The sequence below is a fragment of the Anthonomus grandis genome, chromosome 5, assembly GCF_022605725.1.
Source record: "Anthonomus grandis grandis chromosome 5, icAntGran1.3, whole genome shotgun sequence".
Taxonomy (NCBI): domain Eukaryota; kingdom Metazoa; phylum Arthropoda; class Insecta; order Coleoptera; family Curculionidae; genus Anthonomus; species Anthonomus grandis.
In genome coordinates, this window is record NC_065550.1 from 17,661,783 (window position 1) to 17,678,970 (window position 17,188).

The 17,188-nt window shown below is 33.7% G+C and overlaps 1 protein-coding gene across 1 annotated transcript; it reads right to left on the bottom strand.

Annotated features, from left to right (window-relative positions):
* Positions 1-9,113: 9,113 nt before the first annotated feature.
* On the bottom strand, positions 9,114-16,722 carry LOC126736501 (uncharacterized). Its single transcript, XM_050440879.1, has 2 exons — positions 16,317-16,722; positions 9,114-9,823 (listed from the first exon to the last, which is right to left on the bottom strand). Exon 2 carries the CDS (start codon positions 9,821-9,823, stop codon positions 9,341-9,343), a length of 483 nt encoding a protein of 160 aa, XP_050296836.1. The 5' UTR covers positions 16,317-16,722; the 3' UTR covers positions 9,114-9,340.
* Positions 16,723-17,188: the final 466 nt, after the last annotated feature.

The following is a 17,188-nucleotide window of genomic DNA, read 5'->3' on the forward strand; positions in this document are numbered from 1 at the left end:
ATCACAAAGTAAGATAAGATAAAAAAAATATTATCCAATAAAAATAGTTTTGGCAAAATTATTTTTGCCAATGTTAAGGAGCTTTCAGACCATTTTGCAGTTTTCCTTATTAATTCTATAGATATACCGAGTATTGCGATTTTTTATACAATCTGTTACGCCCACGAACTTATAAATATACCTGGACTGGCAATTCAATGAAAAGGAAATGACCACTACTAGGGTGCCGCCATTTTGCATAATTGTGTACTTTCGATGTTGGTCACTCTGACAAATTTTAGTTGTGCCAACTGTAGGGAAACAAAACAAATAAACTCTTTGAGAGGTTATGTTTACAAAATAGAAAGTTACATATAGGTAAGAATTTAAGATAGTTGCGTTAGATCTGTAATTTTTCTGGTACTTCTTTGAGAATTTCGCTAAAATTTATGAAAGAAAGTAATCCTCACCTAAAATGAGACAAAGTTTTAATCAATTTGGAATGGATGCATGCACTTTAAATTATTTGTTAATCTTGAATCTTATAAATCCTAATACCATGAAAATGATGATATAAATTTAAATTTTGGCTTATATTTACTTAACAAATTCAGTTAAAAACACTTTTATTTTCTTTCTATTTTTACTGTTTCGAGTTTTACTTTCCTTCCATGTACAGTGTTTCCACATTAATAGGTACAACCATCTATAAAAATCAAAATATAGATAATTCTATGAGGGCTTATAATTAGCAAGGGGGTAAATATATTATTCCGCCAGCAACTCTATATATTATTCTATCATAGACTACACAGTCAGACAATTCACAATAATTCGGTTTTGAGAAACTGAACCAAAAACCTTTAAATAAAGATGGTGATACATTATTCACGTATTAAATAAGGAGAAAGATACATCGCCTGTTCCAGACGATATACCAAAGCGTCGTTTACAAATCGCCAAAAAAATCGGCAATCCGCTATACTCACACTTCAACCGTCAACTTCATTACCGTTATTTAATATGTTTTTTGTTGGCAATACTAAACACTTTCAGAGTGACCAACATCAAAAGGACACAACCACTATAAAAATGGCGCCCACCATGCAGTGGTCATTTTTGGGTATCGTGGCCATATGCATTAGCAGTCCAGGTATATTTATTAAGTTTGTGGTTATGCCATGGAAAAAAAGCAATAATGACAAGTGACAGTTTTACCCTTGACAAATATTGACGTGTAACTGATATAAGATATAAGCCATATTTTAGCGAGTAAGCGCCTTACTCGGTTCCCTTACGATATCTTAAGCGTTACGTCATCATATGGTTGCGCTCGAATGTGTCATGTTTAACAGCTGTCAGAGTCTAAATATTAGTAAATATTAGCTATACCTTATATCGGTATTGCATTCGTTTTGAAGACTGACCTAAACCATATAAACACCCATTCGTCTAAGTTTTTAAAACGTTTTGAGTCTAAATCCGATCTCATAAATTTTTAGGATCAGATCTAGATTATAACAAAATACAAATTAATTTTGCTCTGAAAACGTTTATAAAGGGTAGACATTTGCCCAAGAGGAAATATAATAAACAAAAAACTTACCGGTAAAAAACATAACCTCATTCATTTTTTTTCCATAGAAATAAACAGAAATTATTAATCTAAAATCAATTTAAAAAAATATCCGTGCAACCTCACAGAGAACGTAAACTCTACTGTATTTTGTGCGAATCTATTCGCTCTTTTGATAATTTCTTCTTTTCTGCATTTTTATTTGGTTTGGATGTCTTGGATGTCTCATATACATTAATATTAAACAAATTAAAACTAATACTAAGAAATATAATGCTCTCTCCTAGTGTAGCACTGATCTTCCGGTCTTCCAGCGCCGTTTTGACCCACTTGACCAGATGAGCCGGAGTGCCCCTGGTCAGGAGGGCTTGGCAGATAGTATTTGTTTTTGCCTTATCAAATGCTCCTTCCACGTCAAAGAAAAGAGCAAGTGCTATTTCCTTGTTCTCTATGGTTTTTTCAGCTTTGCTCACTACAAAGGGAAGTGCCGTTTCTGTCGACTTCCCTTTCATGTAGGCACGCTGATTCCTATGTAGTGGCGATTCTATTAAAATCTCCTCTGTTATATACCTGTCTATAAGCCTCTCTATAGACTTTAGTAGAAATGATGTCAGGCTTATTGCCCTGAAGGACTTTGGTTGATGGTAGTCTTTCTTGCCAGGTTTTAAGATCAAGACCACATTTACCGCCCTCCATGTTAGTGGAACATACCCCATTGCAATGCTGGCCTCAAAAATTCTCTTTAAGGTGATTTCGAGGCCTACCTGCAACATCATGGGTATGATTTCATTATGACCCGCAGCCTTATATTGACTAAACTCACCCACTACCCAAGCTATGGCTTCGTTTGTTCTTATGTTTTTGGCGAGGTTCTAGTCCGGTTTCGGATCTGGTTCTTCGCCCCTGTGAGCCCTCGAGGTGCAGCGTTTCCTTCTCCAGGAAAGTGAGTTTTAAGGAGAAGCTCGATGGGCTCTTCTTTGTTTGAGGTCCATAGTTCAGCTTTCTTTAGGCATCCTATCTCGGTTTTCCTGTCAGAGACCAGTAGATTCAGAAGACGGGCTGTGTTTGTTGGGACGGCTCACTACGATAACTAACGATGCCCGTCTTTCGACGGGCATCGTTATGTCCTGTGATACTCTCCAGTTTTCAACCCTATCCGCAAATTACCGTGTTACAGGTGTTACACGCCAGTCTCTTGAGGGTTCGTCCTCCATCGTGACCAGAAACCAGCCCGTCTCTGTGAGTACGGATTTTCGATAGTGGAGCTCATCCTTGGTTCTCCTCCTATGTGGGTAGTTCCCTGACAGTGGCGGGTGCCGTGTGCAGGATGATTGGCTTCAGCTTATCTGCCTCTCGCCTTACATTTCTTGGCCTTAGTCCACGCCCTTTTACTAGCTGCGGGCTCCTCGGTTGTTGCCCGCTGATCGAGGCTTTAGTGGTGCCCTTAGAGCTGCATCCTACAAGAGGATTTGTAGAAGCAGAAGCTGGTCTTGGAGGAACTGTTGATCCCTCCTGGCTTCTCGCTCCTCCTTCTTCCTCAGTCTTTCCTCTTTCTGCCTCTTTGTGCGGTTGCGGTTCCTTACCTGCTTCTTTTTGTCCTTGAGTCGCAGCAACTTTTTGGATTCGGTAGCGTTAACTCCCGCCTGGTCAAAACCTTTTGGTTCTGCCCTGGTCGAGAAGTTTTCGCTTACTTCAGCTTCTGAGTTGCTGGCGGCTGGTGATCTTAGTAGCTCCGTAGCTCCTCCTCCTGGATGATGTCAAGAGACGTTTTCTTTGTCAATACCATTTTGATCAAGAATCATTCACACGTTTATTTAAGCGGAGACTAGTAAAATTTGTCCAAAGAAAACTCCTAGCAGATTAATACAATAAGTTAAATAACAATTCCTGCCCCAATACCACTAAAACAGCCCTCTTTTAATACAATTTGAGCAAATTTTAAATGAATAAGCCTACACAATGAAAAGAATTTCAGCAGAAATAAATTAAACTCAAATGTCCAATCTATAGTTCAAGAACAAAAAGACTATCACATTACCATTAAGTCCAAAAGAATAAAATCTGCAAACTAAAGAACAAAATTTTAAATAGCAAAAACAAGTTAAAAACTGCTTATCAACTAGCTAGAAAAGGTATTTTGTTAAATGACATTGAAAATTGCATGAATCCAACTGTGGCATCATTTTTCCAAAATTTATTTACAAATTTAGAAGTAAAAAACCAACATGGATAACAAGACATAGAGTATATGATTTGGATCTCTATAAAAGAGGACTTAGGAAAAAGTAAAAAACCATACTTCGGAAACTCCTTAAGGGTATATTTTTAAAAATCGGCCTTACGAGTACAGAAGATGAAACCTATTAGTATTGCTCATTAATTTTTGATGAAATATATTTATCTCAACAACTACTATATACCAAACTCAAAGACAAAATAGATGTGTATGTTGACATGGGATATCTAGGTAGGAAAAAAAGAGTTTGCCAATCATGGTTGAGTCTTTATGTTAAATGGTCTTAAAACATGGAATCAGCAAATAGCCTATTTTTTTACACGAGACATAATGAATTGAAACGGTCGGGGCAACAAGGTACATAAGCCGCAATCAGCAATTCTTGAAAAAAACGACTTTAAAGGTGGTATGTCTTTTTCATGGCAAAATAAAACTACACTTTCTGTTATTAATAAAATACATTAAGAATTTTTTAGTTTTCTTAATGTATTTTATTATTTGTACTTAAATTTTCTGAATAACAGAAAGTTTTTCAGAAAATTTAAGTTTTTAAAAAAGTTTTGGAAATTCCTTGGTTATAATAAGAAACACTCAAGTTTAAAAATATTATTTAGCACCTCTTTGGTTATCAGTAGTCTTTAAAAATAGTTACTATGGCAAACAAAGGTATGGAAATATTTTTAAAATAAAAACAAAAAAAAACTTCCATTCATTCAGTTTTTTTTTTGCAAAAGTAGCTATAGAACTTTTGGGTTTTTGATGTTTGTGATGTTGAAGGCGAAAGATTCTTAGGGTTAAGACTATGTATAAAATCGGGTAAACGGGAAAACTAATTCAATACTCGAATTTTTTCTTATAGCGACAAGTTTCTTTCCAATATGTATGTAACTGATAGTTTCTCCTAATTTAAATATTTCTATTTTTATACAAATTGGTTATTGGACACTTAAAAAAAAATTTTGTTTGCTTACCGTTATTTTAGATTCATATAGTCATTCAAGCTCACTATTAGTTGGATAGTAATCTCTGTCTGCTATACTCATTTGAAGTAAAATCACTTGTCTATCCGCTTTGTTGTTAACTGAAAATATCCAATATACTGCATAAACAATAAAATAATTTGGGTTCTTATTAAATTACTTTGCAAATGGCTTGTGACCTTTAAATTGTAGCTTATATACCTTGTTGCTCCAAGCCCTCATTTCATCAGAACTTAAATTGTATATTAAGGAAGTCATTACCAAAACTGAAGAAACTGAAATCGCAGTATTATGCACTAAATGTGACCAAAAAAGTGTTAACCGACTGCTATTAAAAATCTCTGGAAAACCAAATCCAGACCAGGGCCTTACTTGTCAATCATACGATTTTGACATTATTTGATGTACCCAATTTTAGGTCAACTAGAAATTCTCCATATTTAAATATAGAACTAAATATATCTTATACTAACTTTTTCCTTTTTAATGTAGGTATAGCCCATGAAAGAGAAGAAACGATTTTAGAGTGTACAGCCCACCTGTTTTATTAATGTACTCCTACAATTCAATACCAATTACTTTACTTTTTTTAATATATTTTTTATGTATAGGACAATGTTATTTTGAACTGCATAAATTTGACACTTTAAAAAACACTTTTATAAATTTTAGGCTTGGAATATAAACTTGGCCTAGAGAAGCCTCACATGCAACTTCTATAATATATTATATCGGATGTTCAAGAACTCTACCGACAAACTACAGGATAATTTTCCAGCAAAAAATACGATTTTTTTTAATGAATGTGCGTCCTAAACGTCTTACTTTCGGATTTACAGGGTGTTACTTACAAGAAAAAAATAATTTTTACCTGTGGCGTGCGTAAGGAGTATCGTAAATATTTTTTAATAAAAAGACAGTGCGCCACTGCATTTCTCTGAAATAAATTTTATTTTTTAAATCCCTGTTTAGTTTTAAGCAAATTTGTATTTATCAGTTTTTTTATTTGATGCACTGTTTTTGCGTACCTAAAAAAAACTTTTTTTTGGGAATGCTCATTTCAATAAATAAGCACATAGCAAGATATTTCAATATTATTCATTTAAATTTTATTAGTAGGCTAAAAATAAAATGATTGCACTCTACGTTTACTACACTTCATCAGCGGTTAAGAGAGACAGGTCAGTCATTCCAAAGAACCATGAGACAGTCATTATTAACGCGGATGATGAGGAAATTATTTTAACGACCGTTGAAGAAAATCCTGAAATTAGTGTATGAAGCCTTGCTGCGGTTAATCATTTTTTGAAATCATCTGTGTGGAATATTTCACATAGAGAAAACCTCCATCCATTTCAGTTTCAAAAACGCCTGAACTTTTTGAAAATGAAATGGATGGAGGTTTTCTCTATTTTTAATCTAATTTTCAAAAGGTTCAGGCGTTTTTGAAACAGGATTTCCCCCCCGTTTGGAATTCTCCCCTGAATTCATGCGAAAAATGAGTGGTTTCCTGGTATTTCTAAAATTGGCGTAATTAAAATTAATTTCATAAGTTTTAATTATTAAAGCACATGTCATGAACGACATTAAATTAAAGTTTTATATCGAATAAGAATTTTATCTAGCTGAGAATACAGTATTGAAATTAACTACATTTAACAAAAGAAATAGGCGGTTCTGGGTCAACAAAATATACGCAAATCATTATTTAAGAGAATACTACTAGATTTTTTTGAATATTAATATTATATATAATAATCAATATTATATTGTATTTTGAATATTTCTGGTGGTTAACTTGTGGACTTGATTTCGTTAAGAAAGACTTGTTGTATTTGTAACTGTATATTGAGCTTGCTTTCTTGTTTTACGTTTTTGAAATGAGGTACTAAGCCCATTAAGAAATGATAGTCATAATCTTTAAGATTTCGGTTTCCACTTTGTTTAAAAGTGGAAACTTTAAAGTTAAGTTTTTCTTGTTCTATTGCTATCATTCTTTTCGAGATATTATACCCACTTTTTCTAGATTTCTTTGGCAGAGTTGACTGCATCTTGCTTGAGAATTCATGCTTTTTGCGTGATGATTCCTGTTGTTGTTTGGTAGCACTAGTATATGGCAAAACCTCTCCCACGTCATTGGGATGGTCATCCACAGTATTTTGTATTTTGGGAGATTCTGTTTCACCATCTAATTCTTTATTTGATTTCTTACTTATTGATATTATTGGGTTATCTTTAGGTAGCGAAATATTTCTTGAAGTATCCCTTGGTGCCATGTGGTCTGTCAGAAAATACAAACTCTTAAGGTGTGACCAAGAAGAACCACTTTTTTCGCCTCCTGTCGCACCGGGCTTGTGTTTAAAAGTTTATTGAAATCCTCTTCCAAAAGTGTCGCATAACCCTTTCCACTTCGTTTTTACCAGTTCACCTAAAAAAAAATCAGTATTTAAGAACTGCTTAAGTGCATTATACTATGCATGAACATTTATATTGCTAGATATATTATATTTTTTAATTTTCTTCAGATTTCTGTTAACTGGACTTGGATTGCGCTCGTTAGCCTATTCATTCAGAATGTCACATAGCACAATAAGAAATGTCATATATGAAACTTGTACAGCTATGTGGAAAAAATTGCAGCCTCAGCACTTGCCTCAGCCTACAAAGAATTTGCTATTGAAAAGTAATTTTTTTGTGACAGTGTTTTAGTGAAAGTGAAACCATATCCGGATTAAATGCTTTTAAAAGTCGGGAACTATGTTTTATAATTACAAACAGTTCTTTTCCATAGTACTACAGGCTATAGCCGACGCAAATTATAAATTACTTTGCATTGATATGGGTGTATATGGCAAGCAAAACGATGGCGGAACATTCACTTCTGCCACATTATATGAGCAACTAGGACAATAAGGACATTTTCTTCCAGAAGACAAAAAACTTCCTAATTCCGAAATAGCCCTTCCACACGTTTTACTAGGTAATGATCTATACCCTCTAAAATTTTATTTAATATTCTAAACGCAATCTTTCACGCGAAGAAGAAATATTTAATTAGACTGTCACGGAGTCAAAGAAAGGTAGAGTTCATTTGGATTAATGGCAGTAAAGTGGAGGCCGCTTAACAAACCTATAGAATGTCATTGTGATAATGTTGATTTAATAGTCAAATGTATTTGCTTATTAAATAATATTGTTATAGACAAAGAAGGTGTCAACCAGTACAATGTATTGCAACTCGAGCTATCAAATTCACAGAGTAAGCACAATTTCACATTACGTGTAAACATTAGATCTGCCAATAAAGCATACGAGGTACGAGATACATTTAAATAGTAAAATCGGTGCAATACCACAGCAGTATATTAATTCATAGTATATGTATATGTTCGATTAATCAAAACACAAAATTTACTTACTGTTAACATTTAAATCTGCTGTCACCTCTTCTATAATTTTCTTGATTTTTCACGATTGTCGTATCCCTTGCTCCTTTGGTCCCATAATAACCTTCTGTTATACACTAAGAGAATATTTTTTCATTATATCCATAATATTTTGTTTTCCAACAAAATGACCAAGAACAGGTCAGAGCCCAAAAAACCGCGCGACTGCAAATAGTTCGCGCGAAAAAAACAAACCCGTTTGAACTTCTAGCGACAACCAGCGATTCGCGCGACTAAGTCGCTTATACTCTAACCACCTGGATTTGCTTATGCGAGTTTATTAATTTGGGCGAAATCGCTTGCACTGTAACCGTAGCCTAAAAGAAACCAGGATAATCAGTTTTTTTTTTTAAGATTTTGTTTAGTTACCTTTTGACTGAAAAAGAGATTTTTAATATTCATAAAGCCCATTGGTAGTCCATGGTTGGAACCTTTGAGTCAAAATACGAGACAGTTTTATCAATAACCAAAACTCTTATTTTAACAATAGTATATTGTATATCTAGTAGGAAAAGCTTAACATTCCCGGGCGATCGTAAAAATTGCCAGTCGAGGCGCAAGCCGAGACTGGCAATACGGAGTCCGGGAATGTGGCTTTTCCTACGAGGTCTACATACTATTTTTCCGAAAATCGGGAATCATTAAAATTACGGTAAATTATTACTAATCATGTTAAAAATTTTAAATCAATATTATTATTTTTCCCTTAAATAAAAGAAGCCATGAAACATTGTTTTGTAACTACGGAAACGAAGTACATAATTTTAAATTGTCAAACTTGGCGAGTGAAAAGTTTATTTGTGGCGTCTTTCCAAAGTGTTGATTTTTTAACGTTTTAAAAAGCCAAAGTAACGTGAGTGATGGAATTATTATTGAACATCTACTTTTTAAAAAGTAATAAATTTAATTCAAAATAAATTCTACACAAATTTGACCATCAATTAACTACAACTTTATTCGTCGAAAATTAATAGATAAGTGATTTTATATAATGCAATTTTTATGGAGCCTAATAATATTAAAATGCTTATTTTGTTGATTCAGGAATATTTGTAATAATAATAATTATGTATGGGGTCAACTGAGGTTCTTGGCCTGGTTGCATCACATAACTCCTCCCTCCTTAAGTTCGGAAAATAAGGGCTGCAATGGCTGCTCGTTTTTTTCGACTCTCTTGTGAAGGGCCGTCGAAGTGGTCGTTCTCGTAGTGGTGGCTTCTATGGGATGAAACAGGCTTTTTCCATTTCTTCCATCCAATATACAGCAGGATTCCGCATATGAGGGCGGCAATGGATGAGATTGGAGCGATCCACGGGTACGTGGAATTTTCGGGCGCCTCTAGAGGGTGTAACTGGATTGTCGACAATATTTTCTGCGCTGTCTTCAGTTCATCCAAGTTTATTTCCTCGAGGGTTAATTTGGAATTGTTGTTGCTGCTTTGGACATACGAAAACTTTGGCAATTCTAACACATATTGGAATTCCGTTTTTCTTTCGCCTTCGTATGTTTTGTTATCTATCTCAACGGGGCACATAGATAGGGTAACAATACTTGGTTCAGAGATCTTGTAGAGTCCTTGTTGACATTTGTCTCGGGCGATTGTCATCTGCACAGGAATGACCAAAATTTCGTTACCATTTAGGCGTTGAATGGTACTTTTTTGGTAATTATCATTGGTTAACGGGCATATATTGGTTGACGTTGTTAGCAGTTGAAAGAGGCAATATTCGTCTTTTGAGAGGGTGGTTTGCTTGCAGATGAAAACGTCTTCTAGCTGCGGGCATTCTTCTTCTGTGGTCCAGTAGTTATCGTTTGTGAGTAGGATATAAGGATTGGAAGGGAGAATGGTTTTGTTTCCAATGGGTATTGGGTAGAGTTTGTAAAGTATATAGTGGTTGGGAAAGACAATTGGGGTGTGTATTGAAAATAAAATTGAGCTATTTTTGATAATTACTTGAACAGATAAATAGTTATAAAAGTTTACTAATTCTTTAAATTCAGGTATTCGGTTTGGACCATATATTGTTTTTATATTTTCTATTAAATTTAAAAGTTGGTTAGGATTGAGTATAGAGTTGTGCATTTTATTTACATGAGCGAATGAGATTGCGTTTTCGATGTTATTTAGTACGGAATTTAAAGTGTTTAATTGCAACATTATATTGTCTAATATTAAAGACATATATAGGGCATTAGATAAATCTAACTGATTTTTCTCAAGTAAATTTAGTTTTTCCAATATAATTGCTTGATTGGTATTTATTTTTTCTAAATTTTTAGTAAATTCTTGTGTGATAGAGGATAGAATTGATTGTTCTTTATTAAAGTTGTTAATTAGAATTTCTTGATTTTTTGTTAGCATATCGAAATAGTTATTATAGCGGGTTTCATCGTCTGAGTCAAGGGTACCGAAGAGCCATTTTTCAGCGTTACCTACTACGTTAAGTAATCCTCTTTTTGATCGATTAGGTTTGTGAAAAATCTTGGTATTTCTTAAAATTGTCTGAAAATATTCATAGGTTTGATTAAATTTATAGGATGTAAGAATTGAGAAGCTTTCCTTTTGATTTGTACTGAAAACAGTTTTGTTTGCCTGAGTTAGTATGTTTTTTATGTTATATAGGGGAATTTCGATTTCTGTGAGGTTTATGTGAAAAGTGGATGTATATTTCGTAGCTGATATATAGGTTTTTCCTATGGCCATTGGTAATATGCGATTTCTAATTCTTTTTACTTCTAAGTTCGTAGCTATGGGTAGGAGGAGCAGGAATGGGATGATTTGTCTCATCTGAAACAAGGTTACGTTGTGGTTTTAATAAGTTTTTATGTATTCGTCTATTTTGGGTGGCTATGGCGTTAGTTTTTTGTGTAACAGGTTTGGTTACTTTTTTATATTTATCTGATTCTTTAACTTTTGATTTCTGTGGAAACGTTTTTGCAAAAAGTGGTTTGTTAGGGTCGATGTCTACTACATTTCGGTCTTTATTTACTTTATCTAAAGAAGATTGTCGTTGGTCTGTTAATTTTTCATAAAGTTCATGATTAATTATTTTAATATTCTCTGCATGCTCTTGCATGTATTGGGAAAGATTTTGTTCGTTTGAGAGCTCTAGAGGGTTTTTATAGTCTAATTTGCCTCTGACAATTTGAAAAGGGGTATATTGGGATGCACTATGTGTAGAGTTATTATAGGAAAGAATGGCATAATTCATTAGAATTATTATATTTTCTTTTGGCTTTTGGTGCTTAAGGGTAAGAATAATTTCATTTAAAGTGGAGTGAAGACGTTCAATTGGACTATTTGAGTTGGGGTTGTGAGGGGTACAATAATGAATTTCAATTTTATGTAAAAAACAGAGGTTTTGAATTATTTCGTTTTTAAAGGATGTGCCATTATCTGTAGTAATTTTTCGGGGAAGGCCATAATGATTAAAATAGGTAATAAGTTTGTTAGCTACTTCGATTCCTGTGGGTGTTAAAAGAGGGTATGCTTGTCCTAATTTAGAAAAGCTGTCAATTACGGTTAGAAAGGACGTATTATGTGTTTTATAGATATCTATATAGATGTGATCGAAAGGTTCGTGACCAATAGGGGTGGGTTTAAAAACGATTTTGTTAGGATGTCTTTCGTATTTAGTTTTTTGGCAAATTTCGCAGAGGTTAACATACATTTTGACGTCATTTTCTAAATTTGGCCAGTAGAAGTTTTTCTTAAGTGATATAATATTTTCTTGAATACCTCGGTGGGAAGTTTTGGTCTCGTGATAATATTTAATTTTTAATTGTTGGTCTTCTACGTCTGTTATGTCTTCTAGTAGGGTATTGGATATGTAAATCTCGGTGGGAAGTTTTGGTCTCGTGATAATATTTAATTTTTAATTGTTGATCTTCTACGTCTGTTATGTCTTCTAGTAGGGTATTGGATATGTAAAGGTTAAACGAATTATTTTTAAAGTATTTTTGAAAAACTCTGATTATAAGTGGTTCAAGAGATTTATTTATGAAATGTAGGCAGTATGTAGTTTTGGGTATAAAATGTTCTTTAATAATGTCACAGAGATCTTTTTCAGATAGATCATTTTTCAAAAATATAATCGTTCTTTGTTTGTCAAAAATAAATTCTTTTTGAACTTTAATTTTGTTATTATTGGAGTATCTAAATATAATTTGATTTTTATAGATATTTAATGCTTTTTGAACGTATGGGGCACCAATAATGGGATGTTCTATGTTAGAGTGTTTAGTTTCTAGGTTGGTAGAGGGTTGTGCTGGTCGTATTATTATGTCAGAAATTATGTTTATTTTTTCGTTGTCTGGTTCTGGTTCATTACAAAGAGTGTTCAGAATTTCATCAAATTCTTCAGGCGGTAATTGGGGAATTTCATCTGGGTCGAAGTTGGGTAAAATTGACATTTGATCGTCTTCAATGGAGTTAATTTGTATGCGGGATAGACAATCGGCATTAGAATTTTGTGTTCCTTTTTTATATACGATTTCATAGTCGTATTCTTGGAGTTTTAATCGCCATCGAATAAGTTTAGAATTGGGTTCTTTAACAGAAAATAACCATTGTAATGGTTTATGATCTGTAACAATTTTGAAACGGGTCCCATAAAGATAGGGGCGGAAATATTTTGTTGCCCAGACTATAGCAAGAAGTTCACGTTCGATGGTGCTATAGTTTGTTTCTGCCGGATTTAGGGTGCGTGAAGCAAATGCGATTGGCAAATCGTTGCCAATGGGGCCTTGGGACAAAATTCCACTGATAGCGACATTTGAAGCGTCCGTGGTAAGAACGAAAGGTTTTGTGAAATCTGGACGTTGAAGAACAGGGTCATTCATTAACAAAGTTTTGCAAGTTTCAAAACACTGAATGAATTGAGGAGTATGTTCAATTTTTTTATTTTTTTTCAAACAATTTGTTAATGGTTTTGTGAGGTGTGCAAAATTTTTGATAAATTTCCGATAATAGCCAATTAAGCCTAGAAATGACTTTATGTCGCGAGATGTTTTTGGCAATGGAAATTTTTGGATGGCTGCAATTTTTTTTGGATTGGGTTTCACACCTTCGGGCGTAATAACATGTCCTAAAAATTCTACGGTTTTGCAGAGAAACTCGCATTTATCAAGCTGGATTTTAAGGTTGTTTTCTTTGAGTTTTTGAAAGACGGCTTTTAGATTAGAAATATGTTCTTGCAAGGATGTAGAGAAGACGATAATGTCATCCATATATACAAGACATATTTTGCCAAGGAGATCTTTAAGAACATTGTCCATGAGTCTTTGGAAAGTGGCAGGGGCATTTTTAAGGCCAAAGGGCATTCGGAGAAATTCGTAGTGTCCATTTTCGACACTGAATGCGGTTTTCTCAATGGAATTTGGGTGCATGGCTACTTGATGAAAGCCAGAGGCTAGATCCAATGTAGTAAAATATTGGCTGCGTCCAAGTTTATCGAGGGTATCTGAAATATTGGGGATGACATAACGATCTGTTATAGTTTTTTCGTTGATTTTACGATAGTCTATAACGATTCTCCATTTTTGTTTCATGGAAGCGTCATTTTTTTTGGGGACAACCCAGACAGGACTAGACCAGGGGCTTGAAGAGGAACGAATAATACCATTTTCTAACATTTCCGAAATTTGTTTTTGTACTTCTTTTTTGTGTACAAAGGGATATCTGTATGATTTTGTATAGACTGGGACATCATCTGTGGTCTTAATCACATGTTTAACGGTATTTGTACAAGGTAATTTATGTAAAACTTTGTTGGCCTATGTAAAACTTCTGGAAATTGAAGGATGACTTTTTTAAGGGCGGTTTTTTCTTCGCTATTTAAATGATCTGTACGGATAAGTGAAAAATCATGGCTTTGATCGGGACTGTCATATGTGTGAAAATTGGATGTTATTTGCTCGATATTAAATATCTCGAAATTTTGGGCATTAAAAACTTGAACTACTTTTCTAAGTGAATCAGGATAAAATTCTAGGACGATACTTTCGTTGCTATGATTTCGAAATTCCAAAGGGACAGTGCCATTTTGAACTTTTAAAAGGGATCCTGGGATTTCAATATTTTGGCCAGTGTGTAAATGAGGAATGTATAATTCGGTTTCGTCAGGTATATCAGTATATATGTTTTTTATTATTATAGATAAGGGTGGTATTTCTATTTTTTGTAAGTCAAAGTTGTCTCTGTAATAAATAGGTATTTCTGTCGTATCATTTTTTAAAAGCCTGTTTGTTATATCAATGTTCAGACCTAGTTTACGTAAATCTCTCATACCTATTATTCCATCGAAATAGTCGTGAAAACTATATAAAATTAATTCAAGTTCATTATTAATATTAAATTCATGTAAAAGGGGAACTTTTGCTTTATTTTGGGTGTTGGTATTGCCGGTACAAGTTACTAAAGTGTGTTTACAAGGAAAAATTAATTGTGGAAAATATTCTTCTGCTAAAGATGGTCTGATTAAGGATGTGTGGCTACCCGTGTCAATAAGAAGTTTGGCGGGGGGATTTTGAAGTTGAATATAGGGCAGGGAGTTGACTTGAAAACTATTTAGATTTAGGGCGGATTTTCGTTTAGAGGGCTTTTGGGAAAATTTTGTAAATCTTGGGAATTTTCGTAATTTTCAAAATATTCATTCTCTTCGTAGTATTCAGGGGTTTCAAAAGTGTCTTGATATTCTTGTTCTTCACGGAAATTTTCATATTCTTGTTGGGATTGAATATGGCTATCTGCTAGATATGCTAAGTCGGTAAATGGGTATGGCTTTTGATTTTGGAATGTTGAATTTAGATTTCTGGGATATTGCCTTTGTGGATTGCGGCTTTGAATTGAGCGCATGTGAACGTCTGTATTTCTACTTATTGCAGACGGCATTCTACTTGTTGTAGACATTGGGGTTGGGGGGATGGTTAATTTATTAGAATTTTCTTTAGAAAATACATTTTTCGGCTTGCCAAAAACTTGTTCGTTAGTGGGGAAATGTTGACGTACGGGTTGGGGTTGAATATTTATAGGTTGGCTTGGAAATGGTTGTTTAGATATTGCACCTGTATTATTTGAAAACTGGGGTTGAATGTTGTTATTTGGCATTGGAAAGGGATTTTGAAAAGAATATTGATTTTGGGGAGGAACAAAAGATTGTTGAATTGGTGGGGGCATATGGCTGAAATTTTGGCGATTATTTCTTTGGGGAGATGTTCTATTTTGGGGTGTATTATAAATTTCTTGTCGTGGAATGAAACTACGAGCATTTATTTGCTGTTCGATAAGTGAATGGTTTAGAACAATTGAACTTGCGTCATCAATATTTTGGGGATTGTGTAACATTAAAATTGTTCGAAGCTCGCTAGGAGAGTTAGACATTAAAACAGTAACAGTTGTTAATTCAGTTTGCTCCATTAAAGCGTCTTTTGTACCTTGAGTTAGGGAATCATCAGCAGCGATTTTTAAGGAAATGCGAGATTTTAAAATTTTTAATCTTTCTATAAAATCTAAAATGGGCTCTTTTCTAGATCGAGTTAAAAAATTTAACTGTTGAGAAAGTACTTGACGGTTTATTCTATCGCCAAATTTTTGTCTTAAGGCGTCTTTTATTTTGGGCCAGGTCGTTAGATCCGGTCTACAAAGTAAAAAATCGCCTGCTTCTTCGGTTAATTTAGAACATATTGAAGCAAAAACAAATTCTTTGAGAGATTCATCTACAGTGCCTATATAATATCTATTATAAAATTTGTCTACACTTGAGATAAAAAATTCTAGATGATCACTATTGCCTGTAAATGTTTTAAGAGTATGAGCAATCTCTTTTGCTGCTGTAAGGGTAGTCATATTTAATGAATTTGGTTCTAACGTTAAATTTGTTAAATTTACGTTTCTTAAAGAAATATTTGAAAGGTTTTGTGTAAGATTATCAATTTCACTATTTGACATTAAAATTTAACTAATGTAAACGAATTATCGCACTTTTAGTAAATTTAAAGTATACTTAATAATAAATTGCAAAAATTAAAAAATAAATTCAAAATATACACACAACAATTATCATAAAATTAAACGGGAGTGGAAAGGAAAACTCACTTACGATTTTACTTCTCGCAACTGTGGTCTTCTTGCCTTGGGTTGGTTTCAATGCCTCAACAAACAGTTAAAACTGACGATTTCTTGGCTTCAGCAACGTTTTCTTGGACTGCTTGCACAACCAGGAATCTTTGAGACACCTACACGAACGACTGCGGCAGTGATGGAATTATTATTGAACATCTACTTTTTAAAAAGTAATAAATTTAATTCAAAATAAATTCTACACAAATTTGACCATCAATTAACTACAACTTTATTCGTCGAAAATTAATAGATAAGTGATTTTATATAATGCAATTTTTATGGAGCCTAATAATATTAAAATGCTTATTTTGTTGATTCAGGAATATTTGTAATAATAATAATTATGTATGGGGTCAACTGAGGTTCTTGGCCTGGTTGCATCACATAACTCGTGTAAAATGATGAGTGATAATGACTGTTCCATTTCTGAAACCCTCCCAGAATTCACGGAGGCAATGAATGCTGCATCATTGGAATTGTTACCAATAAAATCTAGAAATAAGTATAACTATGCATACAACCGCTTCATGGACTACCGTACGAATAAAAATGTAACTTCTTTCTCAGAAAATGTTGTAATGGCATACTTCTTGGAACTTGGTTCCAAGATGAATTCTTCAACTTTATGGGCCAATTATTCAATGCTGAAGGCAACCCTTGCAATTAGAGATGATGTGGATATATCTGAATATTCAAAACTTCGGGCATTCCTGAAACAACAAGCACATGCCTATAAGCCAAAAAAATCCAAGATTTTAACTAAAGAAGAAATAAACAAATTTATTCAGGAAGCTCCAGACAAGGAATATTTAATGATTAAGGTAACTTACAAAACTTCAAATTATATTT

Excerpts from the sequence above, each read along its gene's own strand:
- LOC126736501 (XM_050440879.1), bottom strand. The coding sequence starts at position 9,823 with ATGACAATCGCCCGAGACAAATGTCAACAAGGACTCTACAAGATCTCT.